The sequence below is a fragment of the Labeo rohita genome, chromosome 10 (assembly GCF_022985175.1).
Source record: "Labeo rohita strain BAU-BD-2019 chromosome 10, IGBB_LRoh.1.0, whole genome shotgun sequence".
Lineage (NCBI taxonomy): Eukaryota > Metazoa > Chordata > Actinopteri > Cypriniformes > Cyprinidae > Labeo > Labeo rohita.
In genome coordinates, this window is record NC_066878.1 from 20,392,703 (window position 1) to 20,411,490 (window position 18,788).

At 29.5% G+C, this 18,788-nt stretch overlaps 1 protein-coding gene across 2 annotated transcripts in view; it reads right to left on the minus strand.

Moving 5' to 3' along the window:
• erbin (erbb2 interacting protein) overlaps nucleotides 1-18,788 on the minus strand; it is a 112,912-nt gene that overhangs the window by 38,706 nt on the left and 55,418 nt on the right. For both annotated transcript variants that reach the window (XM_051121931.1, XM_051121930.1), the window contains exons 3-8: nucleotides 15,809-15,926; nucleotides 10,155-10,233; nucleotides 9,987-10,076; nucleotides 8,043-8,099; nucleotides 3,521-3,584; nucleotides 3,211-3,285 (exon numbers count right to left, since the gene is read on the minus strand). In XM_051121931.1, the coding sequence (XP_050977888.1) occupies nucleotides 3,211-3,285; nucleotides 3,521-3,584; nucleotides 8,043-8,099; nucleotides 9,987-10,076; nucleotides 10,155-10,233; nucleotides 15,809-15,926 (483 nt within the window). The remainder of the gene's footprint in view (nucleotides 1-3,210; nucleotides 3,286-3,520; nucleotides 3,585-8,042; nucleotides 8,100-9,986; nucleotides 10,077-10,154; nucleotides 10,234-15,808; nucleotides 15,927-18,788) is intronic.

Consider the following 18,788-nt stretch of genomic DNA (forward strand, 5'->3'; position numbering starts at 1 on the left):
AACAAAGAGGGCGGACTGTTACAGCTGATCTGAGGTAAGACGCTCATGTCAATCAACTATCGTGGGAGCGGCCTCTGTTGGTGTGACAATGACAGGCATCTGAGAACGGCTCGATTTGAAAAAGGGGATATTATTTTTACAGATTAATTAAAAACCACTGCATGGATTTTTTCCATTATAGGGTAAATTTGTACATACACTGCCAACACACATTAATGTTCAAACAACATGAAAAAGTGAACTTAGCATCGGATGACCCCTTCAAGACTAAAAGTCACCTACATCATGGAAGGTCTGAGGGTGAGTAAATTAACAGCAAACTTTAATTTTTTGGTGAACTATCCCTTTTAGGGAGCATGGGTAATACCGCACAGGACACAGGAGTCTTGAACTTCAGATGCACTTGGGTGACGACCAATTGGAAGCGATCTGCCTAAACTGCAATCAGCGCCCGTGTGCGACTTTGTGACAAACCCTGCTGCTGATTAATCACCGCGAGCGAGAGCCGCTCTCCTGGGTGGGGCGTAAGAAGCTTAATCAAAAGCACTAATAACCAGAGAGAAATTGAATTTGCAAAAAGAGAGAGAAACATATGGCCGTTCGGCCTTGTGCAAGGACACGCCATCAGTAAGCTGGTCTCTGCGGTCAGGATGGGAAGGAGGTCAGGGTGCCGCCCTGATATCGGGGCCATTTGGAGGTCATTTTTAACAGACGCGTTCGAAAGGATGTTCTGAAAACTCCTAATCCGAATCCTGCCAGCGAGGCCCACAATTACTGTCAGTCTGCTCTCAGCGGCAAGCTAATGCCTTAATTACGACCTATTTAAAAAGAGCTGGCAGTCTGAGGAGAACATCAGGGATCCTGAAGGAATGTTTAGGAAGTAGGTTTTCACCAGTCGTTATGGATGTCTGCTTGTCTAAACTCCATTATTTCAATTACCTGTGACAAACAGCAGCTACGCAGTAGGGAAATCTCATTCCTCATTCATGATACATCAGCAGAAAAAGCTTAATGAAACCATTCAGCCTCAATGCAACAAATGCAAGCGTCCCAGATTATACAAACAATTAACATAGAACTTACTTATTTGGTAACACTTCACAATAAGATATCATTTGTAAAGATTAGTTCACGTATTAATTATGGCTGTCAAAATTAAAAAAAATTTAATCTAATTAATTACATGATGTGTCGATTAACCCTTTAACTGTCACCCCCACCTGTGGGACGCTTGGTGCTTTTTTTTTCATTGTCCTTTTTCTCTATCAAATAAATTATAAAATAAATAAATAAATAAATTATATCTCATTTGAAAGCTTAGAAGCCCAAGAATCATCCTGTGAAAACCATTTTGAAATTGTACTTTAAAATCTTTTGGCGGTCTTTTAGAATCAAAACTTTTAATAATCTTGACAAAAAACATATCATTGGAAAGGTCTGAGTCTCAGGATTTCATATTTAGTGATATTGGTTATTTTGTGATAGAAGTAAAATTGCCAGAAAAATTTTGACATTTGTGACAGAAAATTGCATTAAAAAAATCCTATGGAGTTTGGATGGCACTATTTGTGCTATAATGCCCTAAACAAAATTTTTTTCATATCAACTTCAAATTTGGAACATAACTTATTTAGACATAAGGCTTCAATTTGATATCAAATTTAAGGTAAAACCTGTTACGTAAAATATGTATTTTATATAAAATATAATAAAAATTGTACAACACATTTTCTTTTTAGTAAATTTAAACTTCTGTAACTTATCGATACTTCATTTTTTGAAAAAATTCCACTCCTGCAAAAATTCCACATCTTCTGATTGTCTTTAAAAAGAGACCAACCTTAGATCTGTATTTCAAAGTGTTCATGAATTACCACAATTTAAGTTTGGATATTGCACTTTCATGCCTATTTTAAAAAATGGGAGTGACAGTTAAAGGGTTAATTAATTGCAAAATAAATTTGACTGTGAAAATACCCACAAAAGATTATTTAAAGCTATTTTTGTGTTAAATGAGAAAATAGCAAGTAGACATTACTAATTGTAGCATAACAAACATTTAGGTTGTAACGGCTTAACATAAACTATGGAACATAAAAGAAGATCATTTGAGAAACATCTCAGTATTTTTGTTCATATAATGAAAGTCACTGGTAACTAAAACAGCTTTATTACCAACAGTCTTCAACGTACTTTTTTAATGTTCCACAAAAGAAACGTCTGAAACGACATGAGGATGAGTAAATTATGACAAAATTGTATTTTTTGGGGGGTGAACTATCCCTTTAATGTTTTTATTTGTATTATTATTACATAATTTTCCTTTTTTTAAAAAAAATAAAATGATACTCTAAGAAACTAAATCTGCCAGTAGGTGGCGGGAAAATGTCTTTATGAGTCATTCATTCGATTTGTTCAAACAGCTGATTTATTCAGGAATGAAGTAAATGGCTCTTTATGAATTAGCATTTGAATCACTGATTCATACGATTCATTCAAAATGCAGATCATTCATAAACTAAACACCACTGTGTTGCACAGAGGCATGCAACAATTCTGCTATAGCTTCAAAAGTAATATGTTCTCTGCAAAATTGAGCAAAGGTTTTAGGTCATAACTGCATTTATGCAGTCAACTGTATGAAATATAAGATGATGTACAGGTCTGGAGGTGGGGCCAGTGTGTTAACTGCGTTAAAATAATTTATTCACATAATTTTTTAAATAACTAATTAAGTTAACATGTTAAACTGGCAGCCCTAGTATTATCTAACATGAACCATGAACAATACATTTATTACACATTTATTAATCTTTGTTAATAAAAATACAGTTGTTAATTGTTTGTTCATGTTAGTTACAGTGCATTAACTAATGTAAAACAACTTTTGATTTAATAATGCATTAGTAAATGCTAAAATTAACATCAAGATTAATAAATGCTGCAAAAGTATTTCATTCTTAGTTCATGTTAACTAATGTAGTTAACTAATGTTAACTAATGAACCCTTTTGTAAAGTGTTTACTCTACCATTTTCAAAAATACTGTAGAAATGAGCTAAATTTAGCATTAATTTACATGAAACACAAATTGTTTTATGACTGATTTGCATTTAGAAATGTGTTGTTTTACCAGAATAACAAATGATCTCACAAACACACACACACACATACATATATACAGACACACACACATATATGTGGGACTCACCCCGGGTAAAAAGGTCAGCTTATTTCCATCCATCCACAGCTCTCTGATTCCTGTAAGCTGTTCCAACACTTCAGGCTGGAGAGAAAGAAGGCAAAATTCAATTTCACATCCTCAGTGAGAGGAAATCTGCCAATACTTTCAATGAATAGCATTAGAGGAGAAAATGCATATTAGGTGCAGTCTAACAGAGAACAGACTCAATGAGCGCATCTGCATTCACTGTCAATACATCTGACACCTGGCTGCACTGAGAGCTGGAATTACTGCAGTAATGCATGCCACACCTGAAAGACAGACAGGTGCTACTCACCACTTCAGTGAACTCATTACTGCCCAGATCCAAGCGCTCCAGCTGTGTGAGCTTATGCATGCTCCTGCAAACACAAAACACACACACACACACAGACAGTATTACTAACATTATTAACCATGGATTAAGCACATTTAAGCTTTGCACATAAACGTATCTGAACGCTCATTGTTTTTTGTTTTTTTTGCAGGAAAACGTCAGACAGGCTGGTCACAACCACAGCTTTTCTTTAAGACTGTGCACAATGACTCCCCAAGGCAAATAAACGGCACACAAAGACATTTATCGAACAAGCAGTTACTGCTAATCCACTTTTTATTGGCAGTTTTAGAGCAATGTTAGACTCCAATCCCCAGTTTCACATAAAAACATAGCTAGTATATAAACTGAATTAAAAAAAAAAAAAAAGAAGATATTCTCCAAGACCATGTTTATACCAAGAGGTCAAGCTGTGGAGTAAAGATGTTCAGCAGCCATAAATGAATAGCAATAAAATATAAATTCAATGCATTTTATCTCTACTGTAACTTTAAATCTTTTACTAATTATAAATCATTAAACATTGGACTGGTTGTATGCTTCTTGAACATTTTTATTTTATTTTTAGCTTTTTTGCCACTTATATTGATAGAGATATTAGAGAAAGAACAGGAAATGGGAAGAGGATTTGGAAATGACTTTAGCTGAGCTAATTTCTGCCACATTTTGCACTATAAGGGCATTAAATCACTGTGCTTTGGGGAAAAATTATCCAGTCACATAACACATGATATGCCAGTGATGTGGAAATGAACTCTGGAAACAAACAAACAATAACAATAATAAATAAAATGTAAAATATATATAAAATAATAAATAAATAAATGGACAATTAAGTAAGTAAATAAATCAAAAAAGGTGATTTTGGATACATCTTAAAATACTGGAAAAAACAACAACAAAATATTACATAAATAAATAAACACTGAAAAACAAACAAACAAATAAATAATATTTTGAATATATCTTAAAATACTGAAAATAAAATACTGAAAAAATGTAAATAAAAAAGGGATTTTGCAAATGTCTCAAAATACTACTTTTTTTTTTTTGTAAATAAAAAAAAAAAAAAGCTAAATAAACAAATTGTAACACTGAAAAATATATAAACAAACAAAAATAAATAAAGGGGATTTTGGATATATCTTAAAATATGGAATAAAAATAAAATACTATACAAATAAATAAATAAAAATCTAAGTTTTTTGGATATATCTTAAAAAACACTGAAAAAATAAATAAATAAAAAATAAGTAAACAAAGGGGATTTTGGGAGATATAAATGCAATACTGAATGAATGAATGAATGAATGAATGAATGAATGAATGGATGAAAGAATGAGGTTTTGGATGTATCTTAAAATACTGAAAATAAATAAATAAATAAATAAATAAATAAATAAATAAAAAATAAATAAATAAATAAATAAATAAATGGGATTTTTGACACATCTTAAAATACAGAATAAAACATAATACTTAAAAAAATTAAATTAAAAAATACTGAACAAAACAAATAAACAAAAATAAGTAAATAAAGGGGATTTTGTATATATAAATGTAATACTGAATAAATGAATGAATGAATGAGGTTTTGGATATATCTATTTAAATACAGATATAAATATCTTAAAGTACAGAATAAAACAATACTGAAAAAATTAAATAAATAAATAAATGGATTTTTGATATGTCTTAAAATATAGAAAAAAGTACGTACTTAAAAAAAGGAAAACAAAAATAATTAAATAAAGGAGGTTTTGCATACATTTAAAAAATAAATAAATGAATAAATTAAATAAAAGGGGGATTTTTTTTATATGTATTAAAACACAGGAAAAAAACAAAATACTGATTAATTAATTAATGAATTTTGGATATATCTTAAAATACTGGGCAGAAAATGAAAAAAACATTAAGATACATAAATAAATAAAGGGGATTTTTAATATATCTTAAAATATTGGATTTTTATCTTAAAATTAATAAACGACTTCTGATATGTCTGTAAACACTGAAACAAATAAAACAAACAAATAAATAAATAAATAAATAAATAAATAAATACACTTACAATATAGTTTATATCTATTTCAAGTGGATATTTGTCAACATTACTTATTTTTGCAATCTGAATGCTTTACAAATGATTGGGTATCCAAATGGTCTTTCTTCATGGAATGATAATCTAACATCAGATTTTGTGTATCTTTTCAGTCTTTCTATCACATTCTCCTGTCCCAATCTGCTTCTGCAAAATCAGTATCTGCGTCAAACCCTGAACTAATATAATCTAGTCGGGTAGGTGTGCTTGAGGGCAGGGTGTGCTTCAAACCGCTGCTGACGTGGACCTGGACACAGATCAACAGCCTGCGGGCGTATTGTATCCGTTGAAAAGCTTGAAAAGGAAATCAAAGTCGAAATGATACATGGCTCTGGGAATTGCATTAACAAATGGTTTTAAACTGAAAGCAAAGTGAATTTTCTATCGAAAGACACGCCGGTTGCTGGCTTAGAGGATCGTAAGAGGGATTCATTCATCCCGGATTTGGAGGCAGGGCTGTGTGAAGAAGCATGCAACCAGTCAGCCGGCCAAAAAAACTCACTGACCCCCAGAGTGCTGAGCAATCCACAGCTCATTAGAAACACAGACACACACTTCATGAGAACAAACTGCACAATGAACATCCGAGAGGACTGCTGAAACAGCACAGGCCTAAATGTGAAATCAGACTGATCAAGTCTTCACAGCACAGACCAATAATGGTTTAACTAGATTAAAAACAAGTTTGTCAAGACAAACTTTAAGTTGTTTTGAGAAAGCTGGACTGGAAGGTTTGAAAAAGTTAAAGTAAAAAAAAAAAAAAAAAAAAAAGTTTTAAGAAAAGTTTTAAGCGTGATGGTTTTCAGTCCAAAATAGTTTGAAGTTTAAAGTAGTTAAAATTTTGAAGGCAGTACAGTCTCAGATACATAGATAGATAGATAGATAGATAGATAGATAGATAGATGATAGACAGATAGATAGATAGATAGACGGATAAATAGATAGATAGATGATTGATAGATAGATAGATGGATAGATGGATAGATGGATTGATAGACAGATAGATAGATAGATAGACGGATAAATAGATAGATGATAGATAGATAGATGATAGATAGACAGATAGATAGATAGATAGATGATAGATAGATAGATAGATAGATAGATAGATAGATAGATAGATGATAGACAGATGGATAGATGGATAGATGGATAGATAGATGATAGATAGACAGATGGATAGATGGATAGATGGATAGATAGATGATAGATAGACAGATGGATAGATGGATAGATGGATAGATAGATAGATAGATGATAGATAGATAGATAGATAGATAGATAGATGATAGACAGATGGATAGATGGATAGATGGATAGATAGATGATAGATAGACAGATGGATAGATGGATAGATGGATAGATAGATAGATAGATGATAGATAGACAGATGGATAGATGGATAGATGGATAGATAGATAGATAGATAGATAGATAGATAGATAGATAGATGATAGATAGACAGATAGATAGATAGATGGATAGATGGATAGATATAGATAGATAGACAGATGGATAGATGGATAGATAGATAGATGATAGATAGACAGATGATAGATAGACAGATAGATAGATAGATAGACAGATAGATAGATAGATAGATAGATAGATAGACAGACAGATAGATAGATAGATAGATAGATAGATGATAGATAGACAGATGGATAGATGGATAGATGGATAGATAGATAGATAGATAGATGGATAGATGATAGATAGATAGATAGATAGATAGATAGATAGATAGATAGATAGATAGATAGATAGATAGATAGACGGATAGATGGATAAATAGATAGACGGATAGATGGATAGATGGATAGATAACAGTTCATGCGTGTCATGTTATACATGCATTTTTTTTTTAAAGAAAAAGAGTCGTGCAAAACTGCTGCATTGGTTTTCTAGGAGTTTGCACACCACCATATCAAACAATTATATTTATATAAACAGCTGAATTATGGTCTTGTGGTTCATTCATGTGCTCTGTTCAGGCGGCTTTTGTTGAAAACATTTAGTGCCATAATGAGTTGTTTTGATCCTGGCGCACTTACAGTAACCCAAAAACAGACAGACGACTGGACTGTGTTGAACGACGGAGCAGAGGCAGGATGGAGATGCTTTTCTCACACACAAAACTAAAAAACGAGCCCGAATATGATGCAATACTGGCTCTGGAACCAGAAACGATTATAAAACCTGTCACAGCATGTCACTTCAGAGCCTCTTACGTAAGGCTGAACAATATGATGCCACAAACAGAGACACAAACAGAGACGTTTGTATGTTTTTATAATGCGATTATCAGACGGGGCGCAGCAGCACGGATCATCTTTTTAATATTTTAGTAATTCTAATGAATCCCAGAGGGGCACTTACTTTGGCAACATCTTTAACTGGTTCTCCCGCAGCTCCAGGATCTGCAGCTTGGTTAGTCTGAGGAAAAAACAGAGAGAGAGAAAAAGCAGAAATTATTTTAATGAATATAAATTATTTAAATATTAAAGAATTTTTTTTTTAAATTAAATATTTAAAATATGTATAAACTGACAACAACTAAGATTGATTAATGCTGCAAATAAATAAATAAATAAATAAATAAGATGGGATTTTGGATATATTTTTTAAAATACTGAAATAAATATTGGATACATCTTTAAATAAATAAATAAATAAAATGAGGGGATTTTAGATATATCTAAAAATAACTAAATAGGGGACTTAAAATACTTCGAAATAAAATAAATTGAAATAAAATACATAATATAAAATCATTTAAAAAATAAATAGAGGGGACTTTGTATACATCTTTTAAAATACTGAAAAAAATATTAAAATATTGAAAATGAACAAATGAATAAGTGAATGAATGAATGAATGAATGAATGAATAAATAAATAAATAAATAGGGGATTTTGGGTACAACTTAAAATACTGCAACATAAAATAAAATTAAATAAAATACATAAAATGTTTGGGGATTTTGTATATAACTTCTAAAATACTGAAAAAAATATTAAAATATAGAAAATGAATGAATGAATGAATAAACAAATAAATAAGAGATGATTTTGGATATATCTTAAAATACTGAATTAAAGAATAAATAGATGGGATATGGAATATATCTTTTAAAATACGGAAAAATAAAAATAAACAAAATAAAATAAAAGAATATACATAAAATAAAATAAAAAAAAAAAGAGGAGATTTTGTATATATCTTTTAAAATACTGAAAAAAATATTGAAATATTGAAAATGAATGAATGAATGAATTTTGGAAATAATACTGAAAAAAACTGAATAAATGAATAAACAAGTAAATAAATAAATACATAAAAAGAGGGGATTTTAGATACAACTTAAAATACTTCAAAATAAAATAAAATAAAATTAAATACATAAATTCAATTTTGGGGGATTTTGTATATAACTTTTAAAATACTGAAAAAAATATTAAAATATTGAAAATGAATGAATGAATGAACAAATAAATAAATAAACAAGAGATGATTTTGGATATATCTTAAAATACTGAATTAATGAATAAATAGATGGGATATGGAATGTATCTTTTAAAATACGGAAAAATAAAATAAAATAAAATAAAATAAGTCAAACATGCCTGAATCGTATATTATTTCCTCTGGAAGTAATATTTTGTGAATTTTCAGTTCAAAATTGACGAAAGTGTGGTTTAAAATGCAACACAAATGTTAAGTGATAATGATTTTACAGATAATAAATGTAATAGCAAGATGCTAACAAACATTTACGTGTTTTTCTAGAATAAAGTGCTAATTTAAGGTCCCAATTCTAGTCCACTGACTTACATATTAAAAATACACTGTCCTGTTTTTAGTACACAAATTGTAGTATATAAATTGGAACAGGAACTGCATTTAAAGTCTATTTCAGGCTGTGTGTGCATGTTTATGTGTCGAAAGTAGTGTTGCGCGACCTTTCGCAGGAACTGCACTGCATTTTCATAGGAACGCACCATTCCTGAGGTTTCAGATCTAATATGAGCTCCAGGAAACATCAGGAGGTGCTTTCCGAGGAAATTTTGCACGTGTACAGCTCGCTTAAATCAACAAGCTTGATGGATGGATGTTAAACCTGTTTTGCGTGTGCTTGGAAAACATTTTCATTATTTGGGAGAACAGTTTGGTTCTTTTTATATTTTAATGTAGTACATACTTTGGCCACTGTTGAATCTAGATCCTGTCTGATCTGAAACAGGAGCTTGGATTATCTTGTTCTGTCTAGGACTCAGTGTACATGACTGTAAGTCTGTGTGTGTGTGAGTGTGTGTCTCTGACCTGCCGAAACTGGCTGGCAGAAACTCTAGGAAGGCGTCGTTCAGGTAGAGCTGGGTCAGGCTGAGGAGCTGCGTGAAGCCTTCTGGGAGTCTGCGGAGACACGAGAGCGTTTCATTACATCACAGACTGAACGCACACACCGTTCTCCTCTGCAGGCCGTGTACTTACTTTGATATAGGGTTCACACTGGCTTCTACGATGGCCAGGACTTTACAGTTCTTGATATTTTCAGGAAACTCCTGGATGCCTGAAATTTTAAAAACAAACAAACATTAGTGATTCAATCATTAATGGTTGGTTTTATGTTTTCTGTTGTCTTTGTGCCTAGGGTTTAGAAAACACTTTAAATGAACAGTCTGTACGACGAGTTCTGTTAATGCATCTTGACTGACTGCAGACAATAACTATACAAACACAATATTTAATTATTTTATTTAAGAAAAGATCCTGGACACTTACACTATATATATAAAAAAATTATATATATATTAAAAATTTAAAAACGGAAAACAACTAAGACTGAGAAACCTGCAAATAAATAAATAAAAAAATTAAATAATTTCCAATGGAAAAACTATTTTAAATAAAAATAAAATAATAAAAAAGTATTTATATAAAAATACACACATTTATAAAATATTTATAATGACAACAACTATGAATAATAAATGTTGCAAAATAAAATAAAATAAAATAAAATGTATATTATTTCCACTGGAAATAATAATTTGTGAATTTTCAGTTGAAAATTGGCAAACTTGAGGTTTAAAATGCAACACAAATGTTGCAAAATAAAATAAAACAAAATAATAAAACAAAACAAAACAAAATAAAATAAAAAATATTTACAATTATTTATATAAAAATACATACATTTATAAAATATTTATAAACTGACAACAACTAAGAATAAAAAAAGTTCCAAAATAAAATAAAATATAATATAAAACAAAAATAAAATTAAATTAAACAATAAAATAAAATAAGACAAATGTGCTGAATAGTATGTTATTTCCACTGTAAATAATATTTTGTGAATTTTCAGTTGAAAATGAGCAAACTTGGTTTAAAATGCAACACAAATGTTGCAAAAAAAAAAAAAAAATTTATACATTTTATTAAAAAAATATATATATTTTTATAAAAATTATATAAAAATACACACATTTATAAAATATGTATAAACCGACAACAACTAAGAATAAAAAAAGTTTCAAAATAAAATAAAATATAATATAAAAAAAAATGTAATTAAATTAAACAATAAAATAAAATAAGACAAATGTGCCTGAATAGTATATTATTTCCACTGTAAATAATATTTTGTGAATTTTTGTGAGGTTTAAAATGCAACACAAACGTTATGAAAAAAAAATTACACACATACACACATTTATAAAATATTTATAAAGACAACAACTAAGAATAATAATTGTTGCAAAATAAAATACAATTAAACTAAATTAAATTAACTTAAAATAAAATAAAAGTGCCTGAAATTTATATTATTGTGTATTATGAAATAATATTTTGTGAATTTTCAGTTGAAAATTGGCAAACTTGAGGTTTAAAAGTTTCTCAAAAGTCTCTTTTGAGAAAAACTCGTCATATCATATATATAAATTCATTCATGTTTTAACACAAATGTTGCAAAATAAAATAAAAATGATTTATACAAAAATACATACATTTATAAAATATTTATAAACTGACAACTAAGAATAATAAATGTTGCAAAATAAAATAAAATAAAATAAATGTGCCTGAAACGTATGTTATATCCACTGCAAATAATATTTTGTGTATTTTCAGTTCAAAATGGGCAAATAAAATAACATAAAATAATAAAATAAATAAAACTTGACCTACACTACTAGATTTCTTTAATGTTTAATGTTATTGCAAATAAAAGCTGCTCTTTTGAACTTTTTTTTTTTAACTATTCATCACTGTTTCCTCAAAAATATTAAGCCGCAAAAACATTTTTAACATTGATAACTGATAACTTTCTATACTGGTAGTATACTTCATATGCTAAATATTTGAGGGTTAAGTATAATCTGGAATCAGAATCAAAATAAATATCTACAATTCACATGAGCCCAATCACTATTTGTGCCCCACTTAAAAACACATGATACAATGTTAAGTAATAACACTTGAAGTTCTAGGTCTTAAACTCGCCCACCAAAGAAAATCGACACCTAATGCTGTTTTTAGAACAAGCTCATGCAGCATTAGAGCTAGACTGCTTACTTCCTGTCCTCCTAACCGCACGAGCTGGAGTGTGACATTAATGTTACGTTGAGATATCCTCCTCCAACGCGCTCGGATGCAAAACTAAACCAGCGTGCAGAGTAAACCACAGACTCACTGAACACACACACACATCTGTGAGCTCTCACCCACCGCACAAGGTGACCCACCTTCAGCCGCTCTGCTAAAAACAGACACGTCCAGGAAGGGAGTATCAATTAAAAGTCACGTAAATTGCAGTAGGGGTTGTGGAGTGATGTGTGTGAAGCATATAAATGCTACAACCCATTTTACTCTTGTAAAACAGCCTAGTTGACAAGAAAAAACATTGAAATTATGGTTGTCTTGTTGACCTTGGTTGTTTTGATTAATTTAATTTGTAGCTTTCAGCTAACGGTAAGACGTGTGGTGGATACACTACACTTTAAAAGTTGGGGCTCAGCAAGATTTATTTTGTTTTTTGGAAAGAATTTAATTCTTTTATTCAGCAAGGCTGTGTTAAATTGTTTAAAAGTGCAGTAAAGACATTTATAATGTCAAATGAGGACATAAATACATGAACAACATCTCCAGAACTGCTCTGAAGTTTCTTCGTGAGCATTTTACTGTTTATTTTGAGAGACGCTATCGTCATATTATACATCTAAAGAAAAGATATTCACGGCAACCTGTCAAAATAAAAGTTTGGTTTAACTTGAAGACACATAGTACTATTGTTTAGTAGAATACTACTACTACTACTATTACTAAAATTGTTAAAACTTTATTTTATTAAGGAATAATCACACAATATTTCTTTCATGTTTTAATGTTAATAGTAACTTTGCAAAAAATAAAGTTTAATTTTCATTTGATTAAAAGATCAATTAAATGAATATTTTAGGTCTTCATTTGATAACCAGAAATACTGTAAAAATATTGTAAAAATAAACTTATTAAATTAAGTTGGTTTTATGCATTGAAATAATTAGACATGCTTAAACTGAATTTGGTAACAATAAAACATTTCATAGGGCCCTAAACATGTCATTTGTATTACATTTTTAATAAAGTAATGTTACATTGTATAAGGTTTGTGATTTTAATTAATTAGACTTGCTTTTTGATTCATCAAATTTAATTTAACCATTTAAAAAAAGAGTCCAGAAAATTAAAAAAAAAAAAAAAAAAAATACATAAATAAAACAGAATTTGGGAAAAAATGAAACAGATTTAATGGGGCACATTTAAATGTGACACTGAAGACTGGAGTAATGATGTTGAAAATTCAACTTTGATCACAGGAATAAATTACATTTTAAAGGTGTCATCGATGCCCATTTTCCACAAGTTGATATGATTCTTTAGGGTCTTAATGAAAAGTCTCTAATATACTTTGATTAAAAATTCTCAATGGTTGTGTAAAACAACACCCTTTTTACCTTGGCAAAATGAGCTCAGCAAAAATCATCCCATTCTAAAGGGTTGTTCCTTTAAATGCAAATGAGCGCTGCTCGCCCCGCCCCTCTCTTCTCTCTGTGGAGTGACGAGCCTGTTTACTTTAGCCGCGTTTACCCGCTAAACTTGCTAACTAGCACATTATAAAGAAAGGCGATCGCAAAGATTCATAAAAAAACCCTTATACTCACTTCTGCTGTAAGTGAAGCTGGATCACGAATGATTCGCGTGAACATAGACGGATATATGTAGATCGGGAGGCGCATTCCCTTCACAAACAAACGTAATCTACTGCATCTTCAGCGGCTCAGATGTCGGGAGTAAATGACGACCACTATGTTCATTATTACATTCAGCAACATTTTAAGAGCTCATGTCAATCAACTATCGTGGGAGCGTCCTCTGTTGGTGTGACGCCAAAACGACAGGCATCTGAGAAAGGCTCGATTTGAAAAAGGGGATATTATTTTATTTTTACAGATTAATTAAAAACCACTGCATGGATTTTTATCATTATAGGGTAGATTTGTACATACACTGCCAACACACATTAATGTTCAAACAACATGAAAAAGTGAAGTTTGCATCCGATGACCCCTTTAACATTTATTCAAATAGGAAATGGGTATTATAAAAAGTAATAATATTTTTTACAATTTTACTGTTTTTACTGTATTTTTGATCACATAAATGCAGCCTTACCAAGTTGTAAGAGACTTATTTTAAAACATTAAAAAAAACAAATAAAACCCTTAAGTAGTAGAGTAGTGTAGGTCATGTATTTTATTTTATTTTATTTTATTATTTTATTTTGCAGAATGTATTAGTCTTAGCTGTTGTCAGTTTATAAACAACATTTTTTTTAATAAAAAATATAAAAACATTTTACAATATATTAAATGGAAAACGGTTATTTTAAAATAACGTAAAAATGTAATAATATGTCACAATATTACACTTTTTTTTCTGAATTTCTGATCAAATAAATGCAGCTTGGAGAGAGTTCTTCCAAACAAGTAATTAGTAATTAAAAACTAAAGAAAGTAATTAAAAAGGAAAAAATAAATAAATAAAATAAAAATATAAATATATTTATATATTACATTATTACATACTTAACAGGTAGAATATGTCATTTAAAAGAGATTTAATGTTTAAAACATTTTATACAAACACATTTTTAAAAAGTAATTAAAAAAAACATAACTGTGGCTTTTTAACCTACAATTCTAATTATTTAGTCTCACCAACCCTTTTATCTAACAAATTATTTTTTTGAAATAATGCAAGAAATTGTTTCAATGCTTAAAACATTTGAATTAAATGTGGCTTGTGAAAAAGCCCGTTGCCGCAACTGTATAAAAAATAAAAAAGGTAGTTGTGACTTTTTAATCTCACTATTCTGGCAAGTTTACATCTCGCAAATGTGACTTTCGTTCTCAGAGCTGTGAGACATAAACACGCAATTGCGAGTTCAAAAGTCGAAATTGAGGAAGGAAGGAAACCCTGAACTGTTAAAAGTATAAAAACTTCATAAACCAATCAAAATCACTACTGTTAACTGCTGACAGCGTGCTGCATGAAAACAAGGTTTTAAATGAGACTTCCTGTGCTGCGCTGAGCTCGTCACTGTCTGTCATTACACTATCAGATGCTGCAAGGCACCAGCTGAAAGATGAAGTGATGTGTAAACACAGAGCATGTGTTTGTAGTGTTGTGGTCTTCACTCAGGCTTCAAAACGCAATAAACTTTTCCAGTGACAAACGTCAGATTGCCATCGGCGTACAGGATATCAAATCGAGTGGGTAATCGCACGGCTCCGTTCCGATCCCTAAAGAGCTGCTGTCTGGATAGGCAGCTAGCTTCTGTTTGTTTATTAGTATTTCTTCAAGTTTGATAAGAGCTAAACATATCGCACATAATTCTAAATCGATGACAATGTAATGTTTTAAAATGTGTCGGCGTAAAGTGAAATCCAAAACGTGATGAATTGAATTACAGCGGATTAGGGGTCAGTGAGTCAGCGCAGATATCAGTGTGCCTCCGCGCCGGTTATGGGTCGTCCGATAGCGTAACTGGACTCCAAAAAGGAAAAAGAAAGAGGAGATGAATTGGCCGCTTTTCTTACTGTTCTTGCTGACGTCGAGCTCCCTGAGATTGATGAGGTTTGCGATGCCCGGTGGCAACACCGTTAGATCGTTGTCCGGTAGACTCAATCGGTAGAGCAACTGGCAGTTGAAAAGTTGCTGTAAAGAACGAGAAACGGAGACTTTTGAGAAACATTCATGGAAATGTTAACAGGATCAAACTTCATGTTAATATTTGATGAGCAGCTGGACTGATTTCAAATGCATTTTGTAGTGAATTCGTTCTGCTTAGGGGAAACAAAGCAAAATGGGGTCTAGAATAAAATAACGCCATTTCTGATGAAAGACAAGTGGATAAACATAATCTGGCTTTTGTAAAACTTATTACGTTCAGCCCAGTGGAAACTGTTGAAAGGAGAAGTAGAGAAAACCTGATCACAAACACTTGCAGACGTTAATCGTAACCAGCATGCATTTTACGAAAATCCTGGCTGAATGACAGAGAATATTCATCATAAATCTGTGTTTGCTAGCGATATAAATTAAGCAACACTGAAAACTGCAATCATTTTATCCCATCTTGTCTCAAAATATGAAAGAGCTGAAAGTTGAGCTGATGTTTTAATAGATTCATGTTTTCGAGAGTTTGATTCATTAAGAGTCAGTTCAAACTGTTGATAATGAATTGTTTCAAAACTTTGTTGTAATGACTTTAAATTAAAAAAAATAAATAAAAATACTGGTTCTTTACAATAACGTTTCATTTGTTAACTATTTAATGCTAATTAAATATTAACATTAACAATGAGCAGTACGAAGTATGAAGAAAAATCCTTAAATGTTTTCCTCAAAAACCATAATTTCTTTACGACTGAAGACAGAAAGACATGAACATCTTGGATGACAAGGGGGTGAGTAAATTATTTGTAAATTGTTGTTCTGGAAGTGGACTTCTCCTTTAACATTAGTTAATAAAAATACAAAAGTTATACTAAAGTTCACCTTACTTTAAAGTGTTAAAATATTACTGAAAATTTTACTATTTATTAGTATGTTTCATCATATTGGTGCATATAAAAAAGATTTAACAGAGTATTTAAATTCTTAGATTTAATGTTTTAAAACTTCTTGCAACGTTTTATAAAAGAACATTTTTTTTAATAAAAAAAAAGAAGAAAAAAGTGATTGTTTTCAGAATAGACTTCGCATTTTATCATTTTAAAATTATGCTTTAAATTGTGACTTTATATCACACATTTTGCATTAACATATCAATTTCGCTTTTTCCCCCTTTAAATGTAGTCATTTAAATGTCATATTTATTTTTTCTACAAAATATTTTTATATAACTTAATTTTTATATAATTTTAAAAAGCATTTGTTACTTGAAATAAAAAAAATAAGCTTTTTTTTTTTTTTTCGCTAGTTGCCAAGTTATCATTTGCCATATTAATTTACTTAGTTCAATAAGATAAAATATAATATATAATTCTTATAATATAACATCTAATAAAATATTAATAAATACTATTCGTTTTATTAAAAAAAAAAAAAAAAACACTATACAGAGATGTAAAACTACTAAAACTACTAAAAATAATAAATATATAACCTAAAAAACCTAAAAAAAACCTAAAAATAAAATAAAACATTAATAAAAACATATAAATGTTTTAAATGTTTTGAATCTTCTTGCAACATTTTATATAAACACTTTTTAAAAAAAAAACGTAATTGTGGCTTTTTGACTTACAATTTTAACTGTATTTTTTGGAATAGCGAGATTATGTTTTGCAGTTTTGAGTTCACATTTTAGAGTTATGCCTTTTTTTCTAAAGTGTGACTTTATATTTGCTATTTGCTATATTTTTAAAAAATATATAAATGTTTTAACTTTTTAATCTTCTTGCAGAATTTTACAGAACAATATTTTTGAAACGGACTAAAAAAATTCAAATGTAATTTTGGCTTTTTGACTTTCAATTCTAAATTTATTTCTTAAAAAGTCTAGTTTGTGTTTGAGTTCACATTTCACAACTATCTTTTCTTTCTCTGAACTGTGATTTTATACCACAACTTTGCATTAACATGCCAATTATTATTATTATTATTTTTATTTATTTATTTATTTTTAATTTTGTAACTTTATAATCACACAATTTTGCATTAACATCTCAATTCTGCCTTTTAAATTTAATTCTCCCCTTTAAATTTAGTAATTTAAATGTCATATTTATTATTTATTTTTTTTTTTTTACAAAATATTGTCATGTTTTGACTGTAATGTGTCAAAATTCAACAGGTTTAATTTTTTAAACCATATCTTAAAATAAATAAATAAAAAAAACACTGATTATTATAGTAATAGTTAATACTGATAAATTAAACAAACTAAAATAATTAAAAAGCATTTGTTACTTGAAACAAAAAAAATGACATTAAAAAAAAGTTAATTTACGCTAGTTGCCAAGTCATCATTTATCATTTTAATTTAATTTAGTTAAATAAAATATAATAGAAATTATATATAATCTAATATATAAAATTAACCAAAATTATAAATAAAACAAAACATTTTTATGAAAAAATAATGAAAGACATTTAAAACCAAAAACTAAAAAAAATGCACAACAAATAATAAATAAAACATTAAAATTAATATGAACAGGAAAATTTTTAAATAAAACCTGTTCAAAATACAAAAACTATATAAATGTTTTAAATGTTTTGAATCATTTCATAGAACCACATTTCGGAAACAGTTTTTTTTTTTTTTTAAATTGTGTTTTGGAATTTTGAGTTCAAATTTTACAATTACAATTTTTTTTCTCAGAATTGTGATATCATGCCAATTCTGCCTTTTTTGTCAGTTTATAACACATTTTAAGTTTAATTCTTGCCATTTAAAATTTCTTTCTCATAATTTAATGTAACATAATATTTCATAATATTTGGTTAAACTGATTACTACTGAAAAAACACATATTACAGATTTTAAACCATTGCAGAGAAAATGTATAA